Here is a 22,152-nt window from a genome sequence, read left to right as displayed (position 1 = left end):
TGTGCCAGCGAACGAACGGGGTTGCCTAGCAACGAGTTGATGAGAGCAGCCTTGAGGCCCGCTGGAGTGATGTCAGTCCGATTATAGTGTGGGGGGTGGGTGGGGCTAACCCTCAGTAGAGTTCAGTGTCATCACAGTGTGCACATCCACATCATGTGCAACATCCTTTGCTGGGCCACGGTTACATAACATTTCAGAGTGGGTGATTGTGTGTGTGAGTGCATGCAGGCATGCGTGCATGTGTTAGGGTGTGTGGTGAGATGGAGAAAGAGTCTCATGACTGTTTTTGTGTGTGCATTCGTGTGTACAGTACAGTGTATCTACAATGGTTCAATTCACTGCACAAGTTGAAGCATCCAGTACTAACTCTGTAGAAAATGGCTCAGATGATGTTGTGTATGATCTCCAATGACACAGTCAAAGCCGACCCATTTATATACAGTAAAACCATTCAGCGTCTGGGCTGTTATATCTACTATGGAAGGTTGGAGCGATAGCTTGGTCATTAAACTCGATAAGCAAGTCAGAAGGTATCATTTCTGCTTCCATTGCTGGACAATGTTTGGTGTGTGTGTGTGTGCGATGTGTGGTCCAGGGTATGTTTTGCTCTGTCACAGTTGGGTATTGATACCCTCATCCCTCTCCCACCTCGTCAGCCTGGTGGTATTGATTGTGATCACAGGTCTAACATTGTTCAGTTAGAAATGGATCAGTGTGTCAGATAACGAAGCATCAACTTTTATTATGCAAAGCTGCTCAAGTGCATTCATGGGTCATGCACAGTACAGGGGCATGCACAGTACAGGGGCATGCACAGTACAGGGGCATGCACAGTACAGGGGCATGCACAGTATATGTGAAATAGACCGGACTATGACTATTAGAGGAAATTACGAGATTTGACCTCTGATCTGTGAAGTGAATTTTTAGAGTCCCATCTTCACAAGAAGGTTATCACGTTGGAGTGAGTTGTCAGTTTAGAAGGACATATGTTCGTTCCCTGCATTCACTTTTTTCCCCTTTTTGTGTGTGTGTGTGTGTGTGTTTGTGTGTGTGATAGTGTTTGTGTCTCTCCATGTGTTTTGTTGTTGTCTCATCTTTTCATGTGTCCTCTGTTTCACTCCGTTCTCCTTACTCCATCACGATGACTTCATGTGGAAAAGCTGGTGCTGAAAAAAACAAGCTGTAAGTTTCACCCGTGGTGCAAAGTGCTACAGGTCCAGAGGGGGGGACTGGTGCTTTCACTTTGGCCCAATCCATTTGGGCCAAATAACGCCCTTGCCCATTTCACTTCCCCTCCCTAACTTCCCTCAGGGTTATCCATATAGTACGAGGGAAAGAGGGGACAACCAACCTGGTCATCAAGGGCTGCTGTGTCTTCTGGTTTTGTCCAGACTTAGGAGTGTAATTACAGTATATTAAATTACTTCTACACACATATTAGTCAACGAATTAGCAGGCATTGCAGCCCTTCAGAGCCCGATCAGTATGGAACCACAGAAGGAAGTTTAGAGGGGGAATTGAATGAGGGTGTTAATCTGAATTGAATGGGGCATAGTTGTGTGTGTTTTTGTGGGAGGTGATGGGTTTGCCCTGTGTGTCCCTGCTCTCACTTCATCCATCTCCCCATCGATCCATCACATCACTCAATCTGGTGCTGCACAAATCTCTGTGGTCTGTAGGGGACTGATACGTACACTACACAAGACTACACTGTTCCAAAAAAATATTATATTGACATTAGATTGCAAACCAGATCTAGGTTCTCTCTTCTGTCCCTCTTGTGCTGTCAAGCCCACTGCATGTTTGTGTTAGGTATATTTTTTTGTGAGTCGAGGATACTGTGATGCTGATGCCAGATGGTCAAGTGGTATTCTTCTGGAATGAACTGCTGTATATGAGAGTAATAATCACTTCATAATGATTATTCCCAGCTGAGCTGACCTCAAATAATGTATAATCCTCATCCTCGATATGTTGCATTGTTGTTCTATGTACAGTTCAACTACCAAAAGGCATGCTTGTATGAACGCATGCACATAGATGTACTCTGTAAACGCTCACACACACACACACACACACACATTCCGAGATAGAGAGTGAATCACATTAGGACATGCTCTGTGGACTTAGTGCTGCAAGCTTCCCTCTGGCCTCCGTGCAGTCTTGAGTATTTTTTCTACATGCTCTGTTGTGTGTGTGTGTTCCTGGTTATCTGCGTTCTTCTCTTAAACAGAGTTATTGTTTTGTTAGACTTCAGTGCAGCTTTTGACATTATCGATTATAGTCTGCTGCTGCGGAAACGTATGCCTTTTACACCCCCTGCTATAGGTCAGATGCCACAAAGAGGGACTTAGGAAAATAACAATTGGCTCAGAACAGTGCAGCACGGCTGACCCTTAAATGTGTGCAGAGAACTATCATTAATAATATGCATGTCAATCTCTCATGGCTCAAAGTGGAGGAGGGATTGACTTCATCACGACTTGTTTTTGTAAGAAGTGTTGACAAGCTGAATGCACCGAGCTGTCGGATTAAACTACTAGCACACAGCTTGGACACCCTTGCATACCCCACAAGACATGCCACCAAGTCCAGAACAGACTATGGGAGGCACACAGTACTACATGGAGCCATGACTACAATGGAACTCTATTCCACATCAGGTAACTGATGCAAGCAGTAGAATCAGATTTAATTAACAGATAAAAATACACCTTATGGAACAGTGAGTACTGTGATGATTCACACACACAGGTACAGACACACGCACACAAACGCTAGCACACGCACTACACACACACACACACACACACACACACACAGTACATTGTAATATTGTTGTATGGTGGTATTATAGATTTTATATTGTAGATATGTGGTGGTGTAATAATGTTTAATGATGTACTGTTTTATTCTTCGTATTAACAATCTCAAAAAAGTATACTTTAAGAATTGTTTTGTAATTATATTCCTCCATTTTTTACTGTGTTTAGCTCACATAATATAATAAATGTGGCCAAAACTAATGTAGGCATTAATAAATGCATTTCTATAGCTTCAAAAATATTTTTTTAAATGGTGAGGGAGTGCCAAGATGTAGTCACGGTGGCTTGAACACAGCGCCTCCTACAGTCATCTAGTGTACAGTGCATTCGGGAAGTATTCAGACCCCTTGACTTTTTCCACATTTTGTTACCTTACTGCCTTATTCTAATATTGATTAAATAAAACAAAATCATCATCATTCTACACACCATACCCCATAAACAGGTTTTTAGACATTTTTACAAATGTATATCTTTTTTAAATAAATACCTTGTGTAAATAAGTATTCAGACCCTTTGCTATGAAACTCGAAAATGAGCTCCGGTGCATGCTGTTTCCATTGATCATCCTTGAGATGTTTCTACAACTTCATTGGAGTCCACCTGTGGTAAATTCAATTGATTGGACATAATTTGGAAAGGCACACACCTGTCTATGTAATGTCCCACAGTGCATGTCAAAGCAAACACCAAGCCATGAGGTCGAAGGAACTGTCCGTAGAGCTCTAAGACAGGATTGGGGGACGGGTACCAAAACATTTCTGCAGCATTGAAGATCCCCAAGAACCTGTCCTCAATCATTCTTAAATGGAATAAGTTTGAAACCACAACGACTCTTCCTACAGCTGGCTGCCTGGCCAAACTGAGCCATCGGGGGAGAAGGGCCTTGGTCAGGGAGGTGACCAAGAACCAAATGGTGACTCTAACAGAGCTCAAGAGTCCCTCTGTGAAAATGGGAGAACTTTCCAGAAGGACAACCACGTCTGCAGCACTCCACCAATCAGGCCTGGTAGAGTGGCCAGGCGGAATCATGCTGTGGGGATGTTTTTCAGCGTCAGGGACTGGGAGACTAGTCAGGATCGAGGGAAAGATGAATGAAGCCAAGTACAGAGAGATCCTTGATGAAAACCTGCTCCACAGCGCTCAAGACCTGGGGTGAAGGTTCACCTTCCAACAGGACAGCAACCCTAAGCACACAGCCAAAACAACGCAGGAGTGGCTTCGGGATCCATTTCTGAATGTCCTTGAGTGGCCCAGCCAGAGCCCGAACTTGAACCAGATCAAACATCTCTGGAGAGACCTGAAAATAGCGTGCAGCGACGCTCCCCATCCAACCTGACAGAGCTTGAGAGCATCTGTAGATAAGAATGGGAGAAACTCCCCAAATACAGGTGTGCCAAGCTTGTAGCGTCATACACAGGAAGACTCGAGGCTGTAATCGCTGCCAAAGGTGCTTCAACAAAGTACTGAGTAAAGGGTCTGAATACTTACAGTGCCTTGCGAAAGTATTCGGCCCCCTTGAACTTTGAGACCTTTTGCCACATTTCAGGCTTCAAACATAAAGATATAAAACTGTATTTTTTTGTGAAGAATCAACAACAAGTGGGACACAATCATGAAGTGGAACGACATTTATTGGATATTTCAAACTTTTTTAACAAATCAAAAACTGAAAAATTGGGCGCGCAAAATTATTCAGCCCCCTTAAGTTAATACTTTGCAGCGTCACCTTTTGCTGCGATTACAGCTGTAAGTCGCTTGGGGTATGTCTCTATCAGTTTTGCACATCGAGACACTGAAATTATTTCCCATTCCTCCTTGCAAAACAGCTCGAGCTCAGTGAGGTTGGATGGAGAGCATTTGTGAACAGCAGTTTTCAGTTCTTTCCACAGATTCTCGATTGGATTCAGGTCTGGACTTTGACTTGGCCATTCTAACACCTGGATATGTTTATTTTTGAACCATTCCATTGTAGATTTTGCTTTATGTTTTGGATCATTGTCTTGTTGGAAGACAAATCTCCGTCCCAGTCTCAGGTCTTTTGCAGACTCCATCATTCTTCCAGAATGGTCCTGTATTTGGCTTCATCCATCTTCCCATCAATTTTAACCATCTTCCCTGTCCCTACTGAAGAAAAGCAGGCCCAAACCATGATGCTGCCACCACCATGTTTGACAGTGGGCATGGTGTGTTCAGGGTGATGAGCTGTGTTGCTTTTACGCCAAACATAACGTTTTGCATTGTTGCCAAAAAGTTCAATTTTGGTTTCATCTGACCAGAGCACCTTCTTCCACATGTTTGGTGTGTCTCCCAGGTGGCTTGTGGCAGACTTTAAACAACACTTTTTATGGATATCTTTAAGAAATGGCTTTCTTCTTGCCACTCAGATTTGTGCAATATACGACTGATTGTTGTCCTATGGACAGAGTCTCCCACCTCAGCTGTAGATCTCTGCAGTTCATCCAGAGTGATCATGGGCCTCTTGGCTCCATCTCTGATCAGTCTTCTCCTTGTATGAGCTGAAAGTTTAGAGGGACGGCCAGGTCTTGGTAGATTTGCAGTGGTCTGATACTCCTTCCATTTCAATATTATCGCTTGCACAGTGCTCCTTGGGATGTTTAAAGCTTGGGAAATCTTTTTGTATCCAAATCCAGCTTTAAACTTCTTCACAACAGTATCTCGGACCTGCCTGGTGTGTTCCTTGTTCTTCATGATGCTCTCTGCGCTTTTAACGGACCTCTGAGACTATCACAGTGCAGGTGCATTTATACAGAGACTTGATTACACACAGGTGGATTGTATTTATCATCATTAGTCATTTAGGTCAACATTGGATCATTCAGAGATCCTCACTGAACTTCTGGAGAGAGTTTGCTGCACTGAAAGTAAAGGGGCTGAATAATTTTGCACGCCCAATTTTTCAGTTTTTGATTTGTTAAAAAAGTTTGAAATATCCAATAAATGTCGTTCCACTTCATGATTGTGTCCCACTTGTTGTTGATTCTTCACAAAAAAATACAGTTTTATATCTTTATGTTTGAAGCCTGAAATGTGGCAAAAGGTCGCAAAGTTCAAGGGGGCCGAATACTTTCGCAAGGCACTGTATGTAAATGTGATATTTCAGGGGATTTTTTTTATACGCTTCTAAAAACCTGTTTTTGCTTTGTCATTATGGCGTATTGTGTGTAGATTGATGAGGGGAAATAACGATGTAATACATTTTAGAATAAGTCTGTAACATAACAAAATGTTGAAACAGTCAAGTGGTCTGAATACTTGTCGATCAAGTCAGAGTACCTAGCTTATCTGTCTTAGCTGTTATGCCTGCTGACATGTTTGACAGACTTTAGAAAAGCAAGCAATTACTAAATATACTGAATAAGACTCACATTACTTTAAATCTTTACCCAGATTTTAGCAGAGATGCAAAGAAGCATATTTAGTTTATTTTACAAAATTACCACCAGTCAGGAGGATTCAGACAGCTCAAGTGGTATGCTTAAATATAACATATTTTTTACACAAAATGTATCGTAATGATTATGGCTCTGGATTGCAGGAACAAACTTTTTCAGGTGTTTGAAAAATGCTAAATATGGACCGCCTAATTGGCAAGTAGTAGACTGTAAAATACCAGTGAAGTAAAGTATGGTTTAGGTAAAAATCCAATGACAACACTGCACCCTAGTGGCTTTTTCAAGTATTTCAGTAGAATTCAGTACTTAGAGCAGTAAGATACTTTATGTTCATGAACTTCGTGTTTATTTTGAAAGTTCTCGGCGATCCCCACTTCCACACCAAGCCTCAGCAGGTTTACCACATGGCAAGGTCAGCAAACACTACATCCGTTTTACACCATCCAGGTCTGAACGCACACACACATATCCTGTAGTGGGGGGTTGGTTGTGAGTCACATGTGGAAGGGGAGGAGTTTGCTTCTTGCTTGAGGTTTTTATCTGGCCAAGTTTCTCTAGGTTGCCATGGTCTTCTTTGGTTGTCATGTTCTGATCATTATGGTCTGGATTAGTTTGGTACAGCCACTCTATACCATAGTTCATTACTGTGCTATATGTATGTTAGGTTCTCATTCTCTCTTTTCTCCCTCTCTATTTTTTCTTTCTCTCTCTCTCTCTCTCCAGCGCTCCAGCCTCAGGAAGCCAACGGAACTCCAGCGTGTCCTTCAGCCTGCCCCCCTCCTCCTGCACCCCTCCTTCCAGCCTGCCCCCTCACCTCTGCAGCCCCCCGGACACCTCGTCCCTCTCCTCGCCCCCCTGCCCCTCCTCTTTACCCCACTCTGCCTCGCCCAGCCTCAGCGACCTCTTCGGCCTGCCCACCCCACCCATGGGGAGTACAAGTGGCTTCGGCAGCATGGGCGGTAGCCTTGGTGGAGGGTCTTCGTGCGGTGGCTCGCGCTCCCCCTCGCCACTGACCCTAATGCAGGCCGTAGCCACCTCGGGCAAGCCCTTTGCCTCCAAGCCCGTGGAGCTGTGGAGCAAGCTGGACGTGGCCGACTGGCTGGACAGTCTGAATTTGTCGGAGCATAAAGACGCCTTCCTGGACAACGAGATCGAGGGCGCCCACCTGCCCTCGCTGCAGAAAGAAGATCTGATTGACCTTGGGGTGACGCGGGTGGGCCACCGCATGAACATCGAGAGGGCCCTCAAAATGCTGCAGGACAGATAGAGCCAGGGGGTGTGGATTTATCTGAAACACTCTCTGTCCTACCTGTTCTCCTTTTCTGTCTGGGACGATTTAGGAATCGGCCTCTGACTCCTCCATTCCTGCCTCGACTCTGTGGCGTGTTTGTGTTTGATCATTCCCATTCTGCTTCCCGAGTATCAGGGGATGTCGGAATCCTGAAGGAACTGCATCAATCCAGAATGGAGAAAAAGTGGGGAAAATCCTGTATCCTTTTAGGGATGCTCTTGTCACCACACTTTGGAATATTCTTGAAACGTAGCCCTCAAACACTTTGAAATACTGATAGAAATCCAACCTGGACATTTTTGGAATACTAAAGACTACAACTCCCAATTTGCTTTGGAATACTCAATACTTTTTCAAGCTCCCACAGTGCGGGTGTTTGAAACCAGCTGAGCTGGTTGGCGCTCCTTTTCTATCTTTGCTAGAGTTTCTTCAGAGAATATTTCTTCACTAGAGTCAAACCGTGGGTTATGTTTATGGATGCATCTGACGTTGTAGAGACATTTGAAAAACATTAGAAACGAGAACCTTTGCAGAAATGTTTAGCTTAATCCTAAACCATATCACTCACACACACACACACACACACACACACACACACACACACACACACACACACACACACACACAGAGATATCCGGCGATGGCCTTCTCCTGAGAGAAACATAATGATGTGTTAGTCTTTTCTAATGCATGGCTGGAGGGGCTCTACTGTAGCAGGCACCACTGTCCCCTTCACATCCCTGTTCACTGTGGAAGGTGTGTGTATTTGCGTTTTGTCAGAGACATGTTTGTGAGGTGTGTGTGCGCACGCTGTGGGAGGTTTGCTAAATGGGTTTTTAGAAAGACATGAGTGAGAGTGTAAGGCCTAGATTCAATCAAATCAGTTGTTAAGCAGTGCTAGCCGACACCCGCATAGCTGATGTTTTGGCGGTGTCGGAGGTGTAACTGTGTTGGAGCTGTCAAATCGGTGATCATTGTCACGAAGCCTCACCCATTTAATTATTGTTTGAAGTTCAAAAAGAGAAAGTGTATGCTATATAGAAATCATATAGCACACAATAATACATTCAAATTGAAAAGCATGAAACAAAATAATGAGGATTTCTATCAACCTAATCAAGGTGTAGACTGCATCTCACATTCCGGTGTTCGAACTTGTAAACAGGGCTGCGTGGGGTTTATCTTAATGCGATTCTGTGCAGCCAATGGCAATGTCTGTTTTAGGTATAATGCCAGGAGCCGCTTGTGGATTTGACAGCTCTAACACAGTTCCACCTCCGACACTGCCAAAACAACCCTACGCTGGTGTTGGCTGGTGTTGGCTGGCACGGATCTGATATAATCTAGCCCTAAGTGTTGGCGTCATGTGTGTTTTCATCGTCTTCCACACACTTGACAGTGACCTGGACAAGAGTGGAATGCCAGACCCCTTACTCCCTAACCCCGAATCAACCAGCCTCCCTTCAGGCCTATGACAGAAATAATCCACCTATCACAACAACAATTTTCCTGCCATAATATCACCATCTCTCTCCTCTCTATTCAGCCATCTTTAATCATTTCTAATCACTGAGTGATTCCTTTCACGGATCAAACATTGTTTTTATATTAATACCAGTGTGTGCTGTTGTGTTATAGGTGAAGGTTAAAAACAATTTGTTGGCAATGATTCTCGGCGAGTATTTGAAGACAACCATTTAAAGGATGAGTGCAAAGTGGGTGTTACTTTGTGATCTGTGTTAACATAGGACACTGTGGGTGACTGTGTGCTTGTTTTTAGACAGCTAACTTATACTGTGCATTGCAGGGGCCAAGAATACTATAAATAATATAAATTCACTCAAATCTGCTACCCAGACATTCACACAATCACCGAAGAGGATTTTTTTTTTTTTTTTATGTATAGGAACATTTACCAAGTTTGTGTATAATCAGTGTTTGCATTGCCGATGAATCACAAAATGTATTTATTGACAAGAAGAGGTCCTACCTGGTGTTTCCAGAGGGAAGAAAAGAGGTGTGACACAGCAGCACCAACTGAGCAGCTATTAGAGGGGTATGGTTTGATCCAGCCAATAAAGGCTTTCGATGATGCATTTGGTCCCTGTTCATTTGAGAATGAGAGGGAGAGTCCTCCGTAACACTTTACTTAAGCCTGCAGGTAGAAGGCTTGCTTATCAGAAGTTATAAAGTATTATTACTACAGGCTTCCAGTAAAGTGTTTACGGAGTCCTTTTCTCAACACTAGGGATGTGTTGAGAAAAGTAGAACAAGATTATCTTCCAATCAAAGCTCCCATCTGACCGCCAATCAATTGTCTCCATCCTTTTTCATGAAACAGCGTTATGTCAATGTACCCAGGAAGTGTTTGGTGGCATTGATTTGAAGTAAATTGAATATATTTGTTGTTTTGAATGTGTATTAAGGAATGATTTAAAGAAAAGAGTACATCTACAGAATAATTAGATGTATAGTATTTCTAAATGGTTCAGAGAGAATTTCTATGAAAGACTATGGCCATTGCATCCACCCTCAGAACTTATTTTCACTCTATCCCTGTTTTGTGTTTGGATAGTGCCTCAAATAGCTCATTATTCTCAACATAGTGCCCCATTCCTGCCCTTCTGCCTCTGAACTAGATTAGAACTACCCCAGAATGGACTGCAAAGAGAAGTGTGGAAGCCATGTATGCCACTGTACCCCGATGACCTATATATTAGAACATATCGCTAAAAAGTGAACCGTATTTTGGTCGTCATTCGAGGACATATCCCATGATTCGATCAGTTCACAGTGATGTTCTATGAACATAACCATGATTGTTTGGATTGTGTGCAATTTAGGGTCTCCTGTAGGGCAACAAAAAAAAGAAGCTACCTTGGTGAGATTCCTTCTTCTGTCTCCCGGTCCCTGTGTGCAACTGTATGGTAATGAAGGGAAGACAATGGGGATGGGGGGGAAAAAAGGGAATACCAGGCCGACAGAAATAGAAGACTTGCAGGACACTGCTATAATCCATTCATTATTTTAAAAAGAATCAACAGAAGTGACATAGAAAAAACAAGCACAGTATTTTTTATGATTTATATAGAATTCTATGGGATTTTATAAAAAGACATTTGGAGAAAAATATTCAACTCTGAAGTGTGGTTTGCCAAAAAGTGAAGAAAACAACTATATTATATATAAATATATATTAATAGAAATTAATATCAGATTTATGAGGAAACTAAGAAGCAATATTTATACTGAATGGATATCCTTGGTTGTGGTTTTTTCCCCAGTTTTAAGATGAACTATCGTTATATATTATCACCTGATGATATGATGAACACTGATAGATGAAGTGGACAGAAGACATTTGTCCAATCAAAATATATTTTATATACTATCCTCTGGCCATCACCTGCCTATCTTGAATATTGTAATTTTTTAACAATTCCAAATTGCTTAGTCTGTATAAAATGTGTGTATAAATGACTGAACCGCTTTACATTTATACATATCCTCACAGTCCACTGGATTGAAAATTGTCCCGATGACACTTTTATGCTCAACATATATAGAAATGTACAAAAAAAAAGATGAGTTGTGACTGTTGATTTCATGGAGAGAAAAAAAAATCATATCACTAAGCTAATTTATATGTGGAATAGTAGTAGTATTAAGATGCTATACAAATCATTACTGTGTGACTATAAGGCTATGCTACATAAGGACTGGCATGGCTCACTATCCCCCCCCTACCATCACAACGCAGTCCTTCACTTACCCATCGGCAACTATTTGGATACTTTTCCTATGTTCTCTTCTTCTTTTTTCTCTTCTCTTCTTTTATTTTTCATTCTACATAAATACCAAGACGTTTCCGTCTCTTTTGTGTGTATTTGTGTTCGTGTTCTCTGTTGTAATTCCTCATCGACTATCGAATTATCAAAAATGAAAAAGAAAGAGAAGTTCCTTGTAACTGCACTCTTCCTTCCCCCAAAATCCTCAATACTTCTTGTATGGCAACCAAAAGTTACTGTAAGAAATAAATATAATATTTCACTATGGTTGTATTAATTTCATTCCTGATGTGCCTATTTTTGTGTTTGTGCTTCTTTTGGATCCGGCTCGAAGGACCATGAAAAAGAGCTGCACCTCCCGAGTCCACTACAAGGTATCCCAGTCATGACCCCACTGTAATGGGGGTCACGCTGCCGCTCAACAGTATAGCTTCCTTCCTCACAAGCCCTTACTACATGGGAACACCCTCTCACTACACAATTTGATGGCACGGGTGGTGACATTGCAAGCTGTGGAGCGAGGTTAACCAATTCAACTCAGCTAGCACTGTTTTTCTATAGTCGTTGGCAAACCGGTTGTCCAATAGACTGATATTGGATATCCTTTTTTAAATTCCTTTTTTACGTGCTTTTCTCTCTGCGTATTCTCACCTTGAACTTAAGCATGGGAACCGGGTGCTATACACCTGCTATTCATTGTGGGTGGAGATGGAATAAATTAAGGTGTGGCGGAGGTGTGTCTATACAGTAGATAATCCATATTCTGACCTTGACTTAAATCCTTAATAATTCCACCACCTTTAAATCACAATCAAATTGTATTGGTTTCATACACATATTTAGCAGATGTAATAGCGGGTGTGGTGAAATGCTTGTGTTCCTTAGCTCCAACAGTGCAGTAATATCTTAACAATACACAACACACACAAATCAAAAAAAGCAAATAATCATGGAATTAAGAAACATAGAAATTTAAGAAAGAGCAATGTCGGAGTCTAGAGTGTGTCAGACCCGTTTACTTTTTACACATTTTGTTACGTTACAGACTTATTCTGAAATTGATTAAATAGATGTATAGATCAGTCTACACACAATACCCCAGTGACAAAATAAAAATATATATATTTTTTTTCTTACAAATTAAAACTGAAATATCAGTATTCAAACCATTTACTCAGTACTTTGTTGAAGCACCTTTGACAGTGATTACAGCCTAGGTTTTTCTTGGATTAACTCCCCAAATACAGGTGTGCCAAGCTTGTAGCGTCATAACGCTACAAGCTTGGCACACCTGTATTTGGGGAGTTAATTCCATTATTTTCTACAGATCCTCTGAAGCTCTGTCAAGATGGATGGGGAGCGTCTCTGCACAGCTATTTTCAGTTCTTTCCAGAGATGTTCGATCTGATTCAAGTCTGGGCTCTGACTGGGCCACTCAAGGACATTAAGAGACTTGTGCCGAAGCCAGTCCTGTGTGGTGGTTGTCCTTCTGGAAGGTTCTCCTATTTTCACAGAGGAACTCTGGAGCTCTGTTAGAGTGACCATGTGGTTCTTGGTCACCTCCCTGACCAAGGCCCTTCTCCCCCGAATGCTCGGTTTAATTGCATGGCCAGCTTTTGGAAGAGTCTTTGTGGTCCCAAACGTCTTCCATTTAAGAATGATGGTGGCCACTGTGTTCTTGGGGACATTCAATGCTTCAGAAATGTTGGTGTACCCTTCCCCAGATCTGTGCCTCGACAGAATCCTGTCTCGGACCTTGTGGTTTGGTATTTTCTCTGATATACACTGTCAACTGTGGGACCTTATATAGACAGGTGTGTGCCTTTCCAAATCATGTCCAATCAATTTAATTTATCACAGGTGGACTCCAAGTTGTAGAGACATTTAATGAATGATCAATGGAAACAGGATGACGTGAGCTCAATTTCGAGCGTCATAGAAAGGGTCTGAATACTTTTGTAAATAAGGTATTTCTGTTTTTGATTTTTTTCAAAATTTCCAAAAATGTCTTAAAACCTGTTTTCGCTTTGTCGTCATGGGGTGTGTAAATTGCTGAGGATTTTTTGTTATTTAATCAATTTTAGAATAAGTCTAACGTAACAAAATGTGGAAAAAGTCAATGGGTCTGAATACTATCCGAAGTCACTGTGTATACAGCAAAAGCCAAAGGTTTGGACAGACCTACTCATTCAAGGGTTTTTCTTTATTTTTACTATTTTCTACATTGTACACTACACTCTACACTATGAAATAACACATATGTAATCATGTAGTAACTAAAACATAAAAAAAAAAAATCTAAATATACTTTATATTTTAGATTCTTCAAAGTAGCCACCCTTTGCCTTGATGACAGCTTTGCACACTCTTGGCATTCTCTCAACTTGCTTCATGAGGAATGTTTTTCCAACAGTCTTCTCACATATATGCTGAGCACTTGTTGGCTGCTTTTCCTTCACTCTGCGAACAACTCATTCCAACCATCTCGATTGGGTTGAGGTCAGGTGATTGTGGAGGCCAGGTCATCTGATGCAGCACTCCTTTACTCTCCTTGGTCAAATAGCTCTTACACAGCCGAGAGATGTGTTTTGGGTCATTGTCTTGTTTAAAAACAAATGATAGTCCCAGTAAGATGGGATTGCATATCACTGCAGAATGCTGTGGTAGGCATGCTAGTTAAGTGTGACTTGAATTTTAAATAAATCACAGACGGTGTCACCAACAAAGCACCGCCACACCATCACACCTCCTCCTCCATGCTTCATGGTGGGAACCACACATGCGAAGATCATCCGTTCACCTACTCTGCATCTCACAAAGACATAGCGGTTGGGCACCAAAAAGCTCTAATTTGGACTCAACAGACAAAAGGACAGATTTCCACCATTCTAATGTCCATTGCTCATGTTTCTTAGCACAAGTAAGTCTCTTATTATTATTGGTGTCCTTTAGTAGTGGTTTCTTTGCAGCAATTCAACCATCAAATCAAATCAAATGTATTTATATAGCCCTTCGTACATCAGCTGATATCTCAAAGTGTTGTAAAGGCCTGATTCACGAAGTCTCCTCTGAACAGTTGATGTTGAGATGTGTCTGTTACTTGAACTCTGTGAAGCATTTATTTGGACTGCAATATCGGAGGCTGGTTACTAATGAACTTTCATAATGGCGCTTGATGGTTTTTGCGACTGCTCTTGACAAAACTTTCAAAGTTCTTGAAAATGTCTGGATTGACTGACTTATGTCAGTCTTATGTCTTAAAGTAATGATGGACTGTCATTTCTCTTTGCTTATTTGAGCTGTTCTTGACATAATATGGACTTTGTACTTTACCAAATAGAGCTCTCTTCTGTATACCACCTCTACCTTGTAACAACACAACTGATGGCTCAAAAACATTAAGGAAATACATTCCACAAATTAACTTTTAACAAGGCACACCTGTTAATTGACTACCTCAGGAAACTGGTTGAGAGACTGCCAAGAGTGTGCAAAGCTGTGGCTACTTTGAAGACTCTCAGATATAAAATATATTTTGATTTGTTTAACACTTTTTTGGTTACTACATGATTCCATATGTGTTATTTCATAGTTTTGATGTATTCACTATTATTCCACAATATATAAAATAGTTAAAATAAAGAAAAACCCTTGAATGTTTAAGTGTGTCCAAACTTTTGACTGGTGCTGTATATATACAGTGGGGCAAAAAAAGTATTTAGTCAGCCACCAATTGTGCAAGTTCTCCCACTTAAAAAGATGAGAGGCCTTCAGACAAAATGAGAAAAAAAATCCAGAAAATCACATTGTAGGATTTTTGGGGGAATTTATTTGCATATTATGGTGGAAAATAAGTATTTGGTCACCTACAAACAAGCAAGATTTCTGGCTCTCACAGACCTGTAACATCTTCTTTAAGAGGCTCCTCTGTCCTCCACTCGTTACCTGTATTAATGGCACCTGTTTGAACTTGTTATCAGTATAAAAGACCTGTCCACAACCTCAAACAGTCACACTCCAAACTCCACTATGGCCAAGACCAAATAGCTGTCAAAGGACACCAGAAACAAAATTGTAGACCTGCACCAGGCTGGGAAGACTAAATCTGTAATAGGTAAGCAGCTTGGTTTGAAGAAATCAACTGTGGGAGCAATTATTAGGAAATGGAAGACATACAAGACCACTGATAATCTCCCTCGATCTGGGGCTCCATGCAAGATCTCACCCCATGGGGTCAAAATGATCACAAGAACGGTGAGCAAAAATCCCAGAACCACACGGGGGGACCTTGTGAAAGACCTGCAGAGAGCTGGGACCTAAGTAACAAAGCCTACCATCAATAACACACTACGCCGCCAGGGACTCAAATCCTGCAGTGCCAGACGTGTCCCCCTGCTTAAGCCAGTGCATGTCCAGGCCCATCTGAAGTTTGCTAGAGAGCATTTGGATGATCCAGAAGAAGATTGGGAGAATGTCATATGGTCAGATGAAACCAAAATATAACTTTTTGGTAAAAACTCAACTCGTCGAGTTTGGAGGACAAAGAATGCTGAGTTGCATCCAAAGAACACTATACCTACTGTGAAGCATGGGGGTGGAAACATCATGCTTTGGGGCTGTTTTTCTGCAAAGGGACCAGGACGACTGATCTGTGTAAAGGAAAGAATGAATGGGGCCATGTATCGTGAGATTTTGAGTGAAAACCTCCTTCCATCAGCAAGGGCATTGAAGATGAAACGTGGCTGGGTCTTTCAGCATGACAATGATCCCAAACACACCGCCCGGGCAACGAAGGAGAGGCTTCGTAAGAAGCATTTCAAGGTCCTGGAGTGGCCTAGCCAGTCTAAAGATCTCAACCCCATAGAAGATCTTTGGAGAGAGTTGAAAGTCCGTGTTGCCCAGCAACAGCCCCAAAACATCTGCATAGAGGAATGGGCCAAAATACCAGCAACAGTGTGTGAAAACCTTGTGAAGACTTACAGAAAACATTTGATCTCTGTCATTGCCAACAAAGGGTATATAACAAAGTATTGAGATAACTTTTGTTATTGACCAAGTACTTATTTTCCACCATAATTTGCAAATAAATTCATAATGTGATTTTCTGGATTTTTTTTCTTCTCATTTTGTCTGTCATAGTTGAAGTGTACATATGATGAAAATTACAGGCCTCTCTCATCTTTTTAAGTGGGAGAACTTGCACAATTGGTGGCTGACTAAATACTTTTTTTGCCCCACTGTATATACGTATATATAGAGTACTTCATTGAGCTGTTCTTGACATAATATGGACTGTCTTTTTTTCACCTTTATTTAACCAGGTAGGCCAGTTGAGAGCAAGTCCTCATTTAAAACTGCGACCTGGCCAAGATAAAACAAAGCAGTGTGACAAAACAACAACACAAAGTTACATGGGATAAACAAACGTACAGTCAATAACACAATAGAAAAATCTACAGTGCCTTGCGAAAGTATTCGGCCCCCTTGAACTTTGCGACCTTTTGCCACATTTCAGGCTTCAAACATAAAGATATAAAACTGTATTTTTTTGTGAAGAATCAACAACAAGTGGGGAACAATCATGAAGTGGAACAACATTTATTGGATATTTCGAACTTTTTTAACAAATCAAAAACTGAAAAATTGGGCGTGCAAAATTATTCAGCCCCCTTAAGTTAATACTTTGTAGCGCCACCTTTTGCTGCGATTACAGCTGTAAGTCGCTTGGGGTATGTCTCTATCAGTTTTGCACATCGAGAGACTGACATTTTTTTCCATTCCTCCTTGCAAAACAGCTCGAGCTCAGTGAGGTTGGATGGAGAGCATTTGTGAACAGCAGTTTTCAGTTCTTTCCACAGATTCTCGATTGGATTCAGGTCTGGACTTTGACTTGGCCATTCTAACACCTGGATATGTTTATTTTTTAACCATTCCATTGTTGATTTTGCTTTATGCTTTGGATCATTGTCTTGTTGGAAGACAAATCTCCGTCCCAGTCTCAGGTCTTTTGCAGACTCCATCAGGTTTTCTTCCAGAATGGCCCTGTATTTGGCTCCATCCATCTTCCCATCAATTTTAACCATCTTCCCTGTCCCTGCTGAAGAAAAGCAGGCCCAAACCATGATGCTGCCACCACCATGTTTGACAGTGGGGATGGTGTGTTCAGCTGTGTTGCTTTTACGCCAAACATAACGTTTTGCATTGTTGCCAAAAAGTTCAATTTTGGTTTCATCTGACCAGAGCACCTTCTTCCACATGTTTGGTGTGTCTCCCAGGTGGCTTGTGGCAAACTTTAAACAACACTTTTTATGGATATCTTTAAGAAATGGCTTTCTTCTTGCCACTCTTCCATAAAGGCCAGATTTGTGCAATATACGACTGATTGTTGTCCTATGGACAGAGTCTCCCACCTCAGCTGTAGATCTCTGCAGTTCATCCAGAGTGATCATGGGCCTCTTGGCTGCATCTCTGATCAGTCTTCTCCTTGTATGAGCTGAAAGTTTAGAGGGACGGCCAGGTCTTGGTAGATTTGCAGTGGTCTGATACTCCTTCCATTTCAATATTATCACTTGCACAGTGCTCCTTGGGATGTTTAAAGCTTGGGAAATCTTTTTGTATCCAAATCCGGCTTTAAACTTCTTCACAACAGTATCTCGGACCTGCCTGGTGTGTTCCTTGTTCTTCATGATGCTCTCTGCGCTTTTAACGGACCTCTGAGACTATCACAGTGCAGGTGCATTTATACGGAGACTTGATTACACACAGGTGGATTGTATTTATCATCATTAGTCATTTAGGTCAACATTGGATTATTCAGAGATCCTCACTGAACTTCTGGAGAGAGTTTGCTGCACTGAAAGTAAAGGGGCTGAATAATTTTGCACGCCCAATTTTTCAGTTTTTGATTTGTTAAAAAAGTTCGAAATATCCAATAAATGTCGTTCCACTTCATGATTGTGTCCCACTTGTTGTTGATTTCTCACAAAAAAATACAGTTTTATATCTTTATGTTTGAAGCCTGAAATGTGGCAAATGGTCGCAAAGTTCAAGGGGGCCGAATACTTTCGCAAGGCACTGTATATACAGTGTGTGCAAATGTAGTAAGATTAGGAAGGTAAGGCCATAAATAGGCCATAGTGGCAAAATAATTACAATTTAGCATTAACACTGGAGTGATAGATGTGCAGATGATGATGTGCAAGTAGAGATACTAGGGTGCAAAAGAGCAACAACAAAAAATAACAATATGCGGATGAGGTAGTTGGGTGTGCTATTTATAGATGGGTTGTGTACAGGTGCAGTGATCGGTAAGCTGCTCTGACAGCTGATGCTTAAAGTTAGTGAGGGAGATATAAGTCTCCAGCTTCAGTGATTTTTGCAATTCGTTACAGTCATTGGCAGCAGAGAACTGGAAGGAAAGGCAGCCAAAGGAGGTGTTGGCTTTGGGGATGACCAGTGAAATATACCTGCTGGAGCACGTGCTACGGGTGGGTGTTGCTATGGTGACAAGTGAGCTGATATAAGGCGGGGCTTTACCTAGCAAAGACTTATAGATGACCTGGAGCCAGTGGGTTTGGCAACAAATATGTAGCGAGGGCCAGCCAACGAGAGCATACAGTTCGCATTGGTGGGTAGTGTATGGGGTTTGGGTGACAAAAACGGATGGCACTGTGATAGACTACATCCAATTTGCTGAGTAGAGTGTTGGAGGCTATTTTGTAAATGACATCGCCGAAGTCAAGGATCGACAGGATAGTCCGTTTTACGAGGGTATGTTTGGCAGCATGAGTGAAGGAGGCTTTGTTGCGAAATAGGATGCCGATTCTAGATTTAATTTGGGATTGGAGATGCTTAATGTGAGTCTGGAATGAGAGTTTACAGTCTAACCAGACACCTAGGTATTTGAAGTTGTCCACATATTCTAAGTCAGAAACGTCCAGAGTAGTGATGCTAGTCGGGCTGGCGGGTGCGGGTAGCAATCTATTGAAGAGCATGCATTTAGTTTTACTAGCATTTAAGAGCAGTTGGAGGCCTCGGAAGGAGTGTTTTATGGCATTGAAACTTCTTTGGAGGTTTGTTAACACAGTGTCCAAAGAAGAGCCAGGTGTATACAGAATGGTGTCGTCGGCTATCTTCTGTATACCAACCCTACCCTGTCACAACATAACTGATTGACTCAAACGTATTAAGGAAAGAAATTCCACAAATTATCAAGGCACACCTGTTAATTGAAATGCATTCTTGTTCCTCCCTCACAAAGCTGATTGAGAGAATACCAAGAGTGTGCAAAGCTGTCATGAAGGCAAAGGGTGGCTACTTTGAAGAACCTCAAATATAAAATATATTTTGATTTGCTTAACAATATTTTTGTTACTACATGATTACATATGTGTTATTTCATAGTTTTGATGTCTTCACTAGTATTCTACAATGTAGAAAATAGTACAAGTAAAGATAAACCCTTGAATGAGTAGGTGTCCAAACTTTTGACTATATATACACTGCATGACCAAAAGTATGTGCATATCTACCCATCGATCATCTCACAGAATTATGTCGAGGCACAGATCTGGCGAAGGGTACCAAAATATTTTATGCAGCATTGAGAAGAGCCTTGGTCAGGGAGGTGAACAAGAACCCGATGGTCACTGACAGAGCTTCAGAGTTGAACAAACCCACTCCTCCCTCTAATAACACTGGTCCAAGCCAAAGACAAGCCCAAATCCCCTTCATGCTGGCAGCTAGTGGGAGGATGACTGAGGAAAGGGTGAATGAGTGCCACCTAGCCGTGACCAAATTCATAGTGAAAGGCCTACACCCGTTTGCAACAGTGGAGTCCAAGGGCTTTGGGTAACAGTCTGTCAGTATATATTGAGTTGTATTCATTTTTAGGATATAGTAGTATAGAACGGTTGTATGTTAGTCCCATCACTCCACAACACAATAATTCAATAATGATAATTCAACACATGAAAACTCCCTCCAGGAGTTACCTCAGTGACACATTAATTCCTACCTGGTATGGTGTAGAAAAGGCCAATGTGATCACTGAGCATCAGATGGGTGGACCAGCCTCTGTCAGGACTACTATCTCACTGTTACAGTGCACTACACAAGCCACGGCAGTGTAAAACAGAAGGTCCTCCACAAAATCTACAAAATTACTTCCATTGATAAATGGGCAGCCCGAATCAGAGCAGTGGTCATGTGGTTCAAGAGATCCTCAATGCCCAAAACAGTCTTGAAGGAAAAGCAGCAGCTCCTTGAAAAGAAGCCAGTTCAATCTATTGGAAAATCCTACATTTAACAATTTAATTCAATATTCAAGTGTGCGGTAATTAAATGTATGTTGTTTTTTGTTGTTGTTTCAGGCCTTCCGCAACACTCACTCATCCTTGATGCCAAGACCAGATGCAACTCGCTCTATCTAATGATAGAGAGATTCATGGAGCAGTATCCAGCAGCCAAGCAGCAGCCTTGGACCCACGACTGCGAAAAGCAATGACCAAAGACAACCTGAACCGTCTGAAGGACGAGTACTTCCATAAGGCTGAGGAGTTTGTCCAGCTCATGAGACTCCTCTATACATCCACACTGTGTGTGTCATGTGACAAGAATGCCACCTGTGGACAGATCATACCCATTCTCCAATAATTGGAAGAGCACTTCACTGTGAAGCATGACGATATGTTTGTGGCAACCATCAAAGAGAAGGTGTAGGAGAACCTCTCCGAGCGCTATCAGGATGAGGACATTCAGGCCTTCCTGCATGAGGCCACAGCAATGGACACCAGATTTAAAGGGAGGTCGGTGAGTGACGACACCTGGGACGGGCTGAGAAAGGCAACTGTTGAGGCCAACGTGACAGGGAGCAACACCAGGGCTGTCAGAGGAGCCGGATCAGAGAGACACAGAGCACCAGCAACAGGAGGAGGAGTCTGAAGGAGGAGAGGAAATGGAGGAGACAGTCCCTACATTGTACAATACAAGGAGATCATTGGAAGAGCTGTTCTCAGAGGAGGACAGGGAGTTGAGGTTGACGATCCAACAGGCCCCCTCGTCCCTCACCCTCAGCGAGAGGTCGAGCTCTACAAAGGCCTGCCTCCCATCCCCATGGCTGAAGATCCTGTGACGTGGTGGTGGGAGAAGAGCTACTCACAAACATTGTAACAAGCTACCTCTGTGCTCAAGCGTCCTCAACTCCTAGCGAGAGGGTATTTTCGACTGCAGGGAACACAATAAGCCAGGAGAGGTCCCAAATTCTGCCAGAGAAGGGAATATGTTGATCTTTCTCCAGAAGAACTGCTAAGAACTATTAGTCCTTTTGCAGCCTACCTGCATTCCACTGCTCTATACCACTGTATTTTCTTTTGCAGGAAAATATTGTTTTTCATTTGTTTTTGCAATTCCATCATCACAACATTAGTCTAAAATTGATTTTGTTCAAAACATTGCTGTTTCTTTTGATGTAAAAATGTGTTTATTTTACATTTCAGAAAATAAAGCAATGTTAATTCTGTCCTTAATGTGTTTCGTTTTTTTTTCCGTAAAAAATAAATAAATAACTGATAAGTATACCATTGAAGTACCAGATCATTAAGCAGTATCGGTAAGAGTAGTAATACCGTTAAAATCTTAACGATACCCATCCCTAGTCAAGAAGCAGTGTGGCTTGGTTGGGTCATGTTTCGGAGGACGCACGGCTCCCGACCTTCGCCTCTCCCGAGCCCGTACAGGAGTTTCTGCGATGAGACAAGACTGTAACTACCAATTGGATACCACGAAATTGGGGAGAAAAGGGGGTAAAATAAAATGTTTCAATATATATT

General features: G+C 41.9%; 1 protein-coding gene and 1 pseudogene across 1 annotated transcript in view; both read left to right on the top strand.

Moving 5' to 3' along the window:
- The window catches only part of LOC110506082 (SH3 and multiple ankyrin repeat domains protein 2-like), a 182,180-nt gene extending 170,592 nt beyond the window's left edge, over positions 1-11,588 (top strand). The window contains exon 23 of the mRNA XM_090223390.1: positions 6,968-11,588. Within this exon, the coding sequence (XP_090079516.1) occupies positions 6,968-7,511 (544 nt within the window). The 3' untranslated portion in view covers positions 7,512-11,588. The remainder of the gene's footprint in view (positions 1-6,967) is intronic.
- An 8,961-nt stretch (positions 11,589-20,549) lies between these two features.
- On the top strand, positions 20,550-21,493 carry LOC149971355 (uncharacterized; annotated as a pseudogene).
- Positions 21,494-22,152: the final 659 nt, after the last annotated feature.

Source organism: Oncorhynchus mykiss, chromosome 26 (genome assembly GCF_057628025.1).
Source record: "Oncorhynchus mykiss isolate SJ-2025 chromosome 26, ASM5762802v1, whole genome shotgun sequence".
Taxonomy (NCBI): Eukaryota; Metazoa; Chordata; class Actinopteri; order Salmoniformes; family Salmonidae; genus Oncorhynchus; species Oncorhynchus mykiss.
The sequence above is the reverse complement of the archived record's forward strand: the minus strand, read 5'-3'. Positions and strand labels throughout refer to the sequence as shown.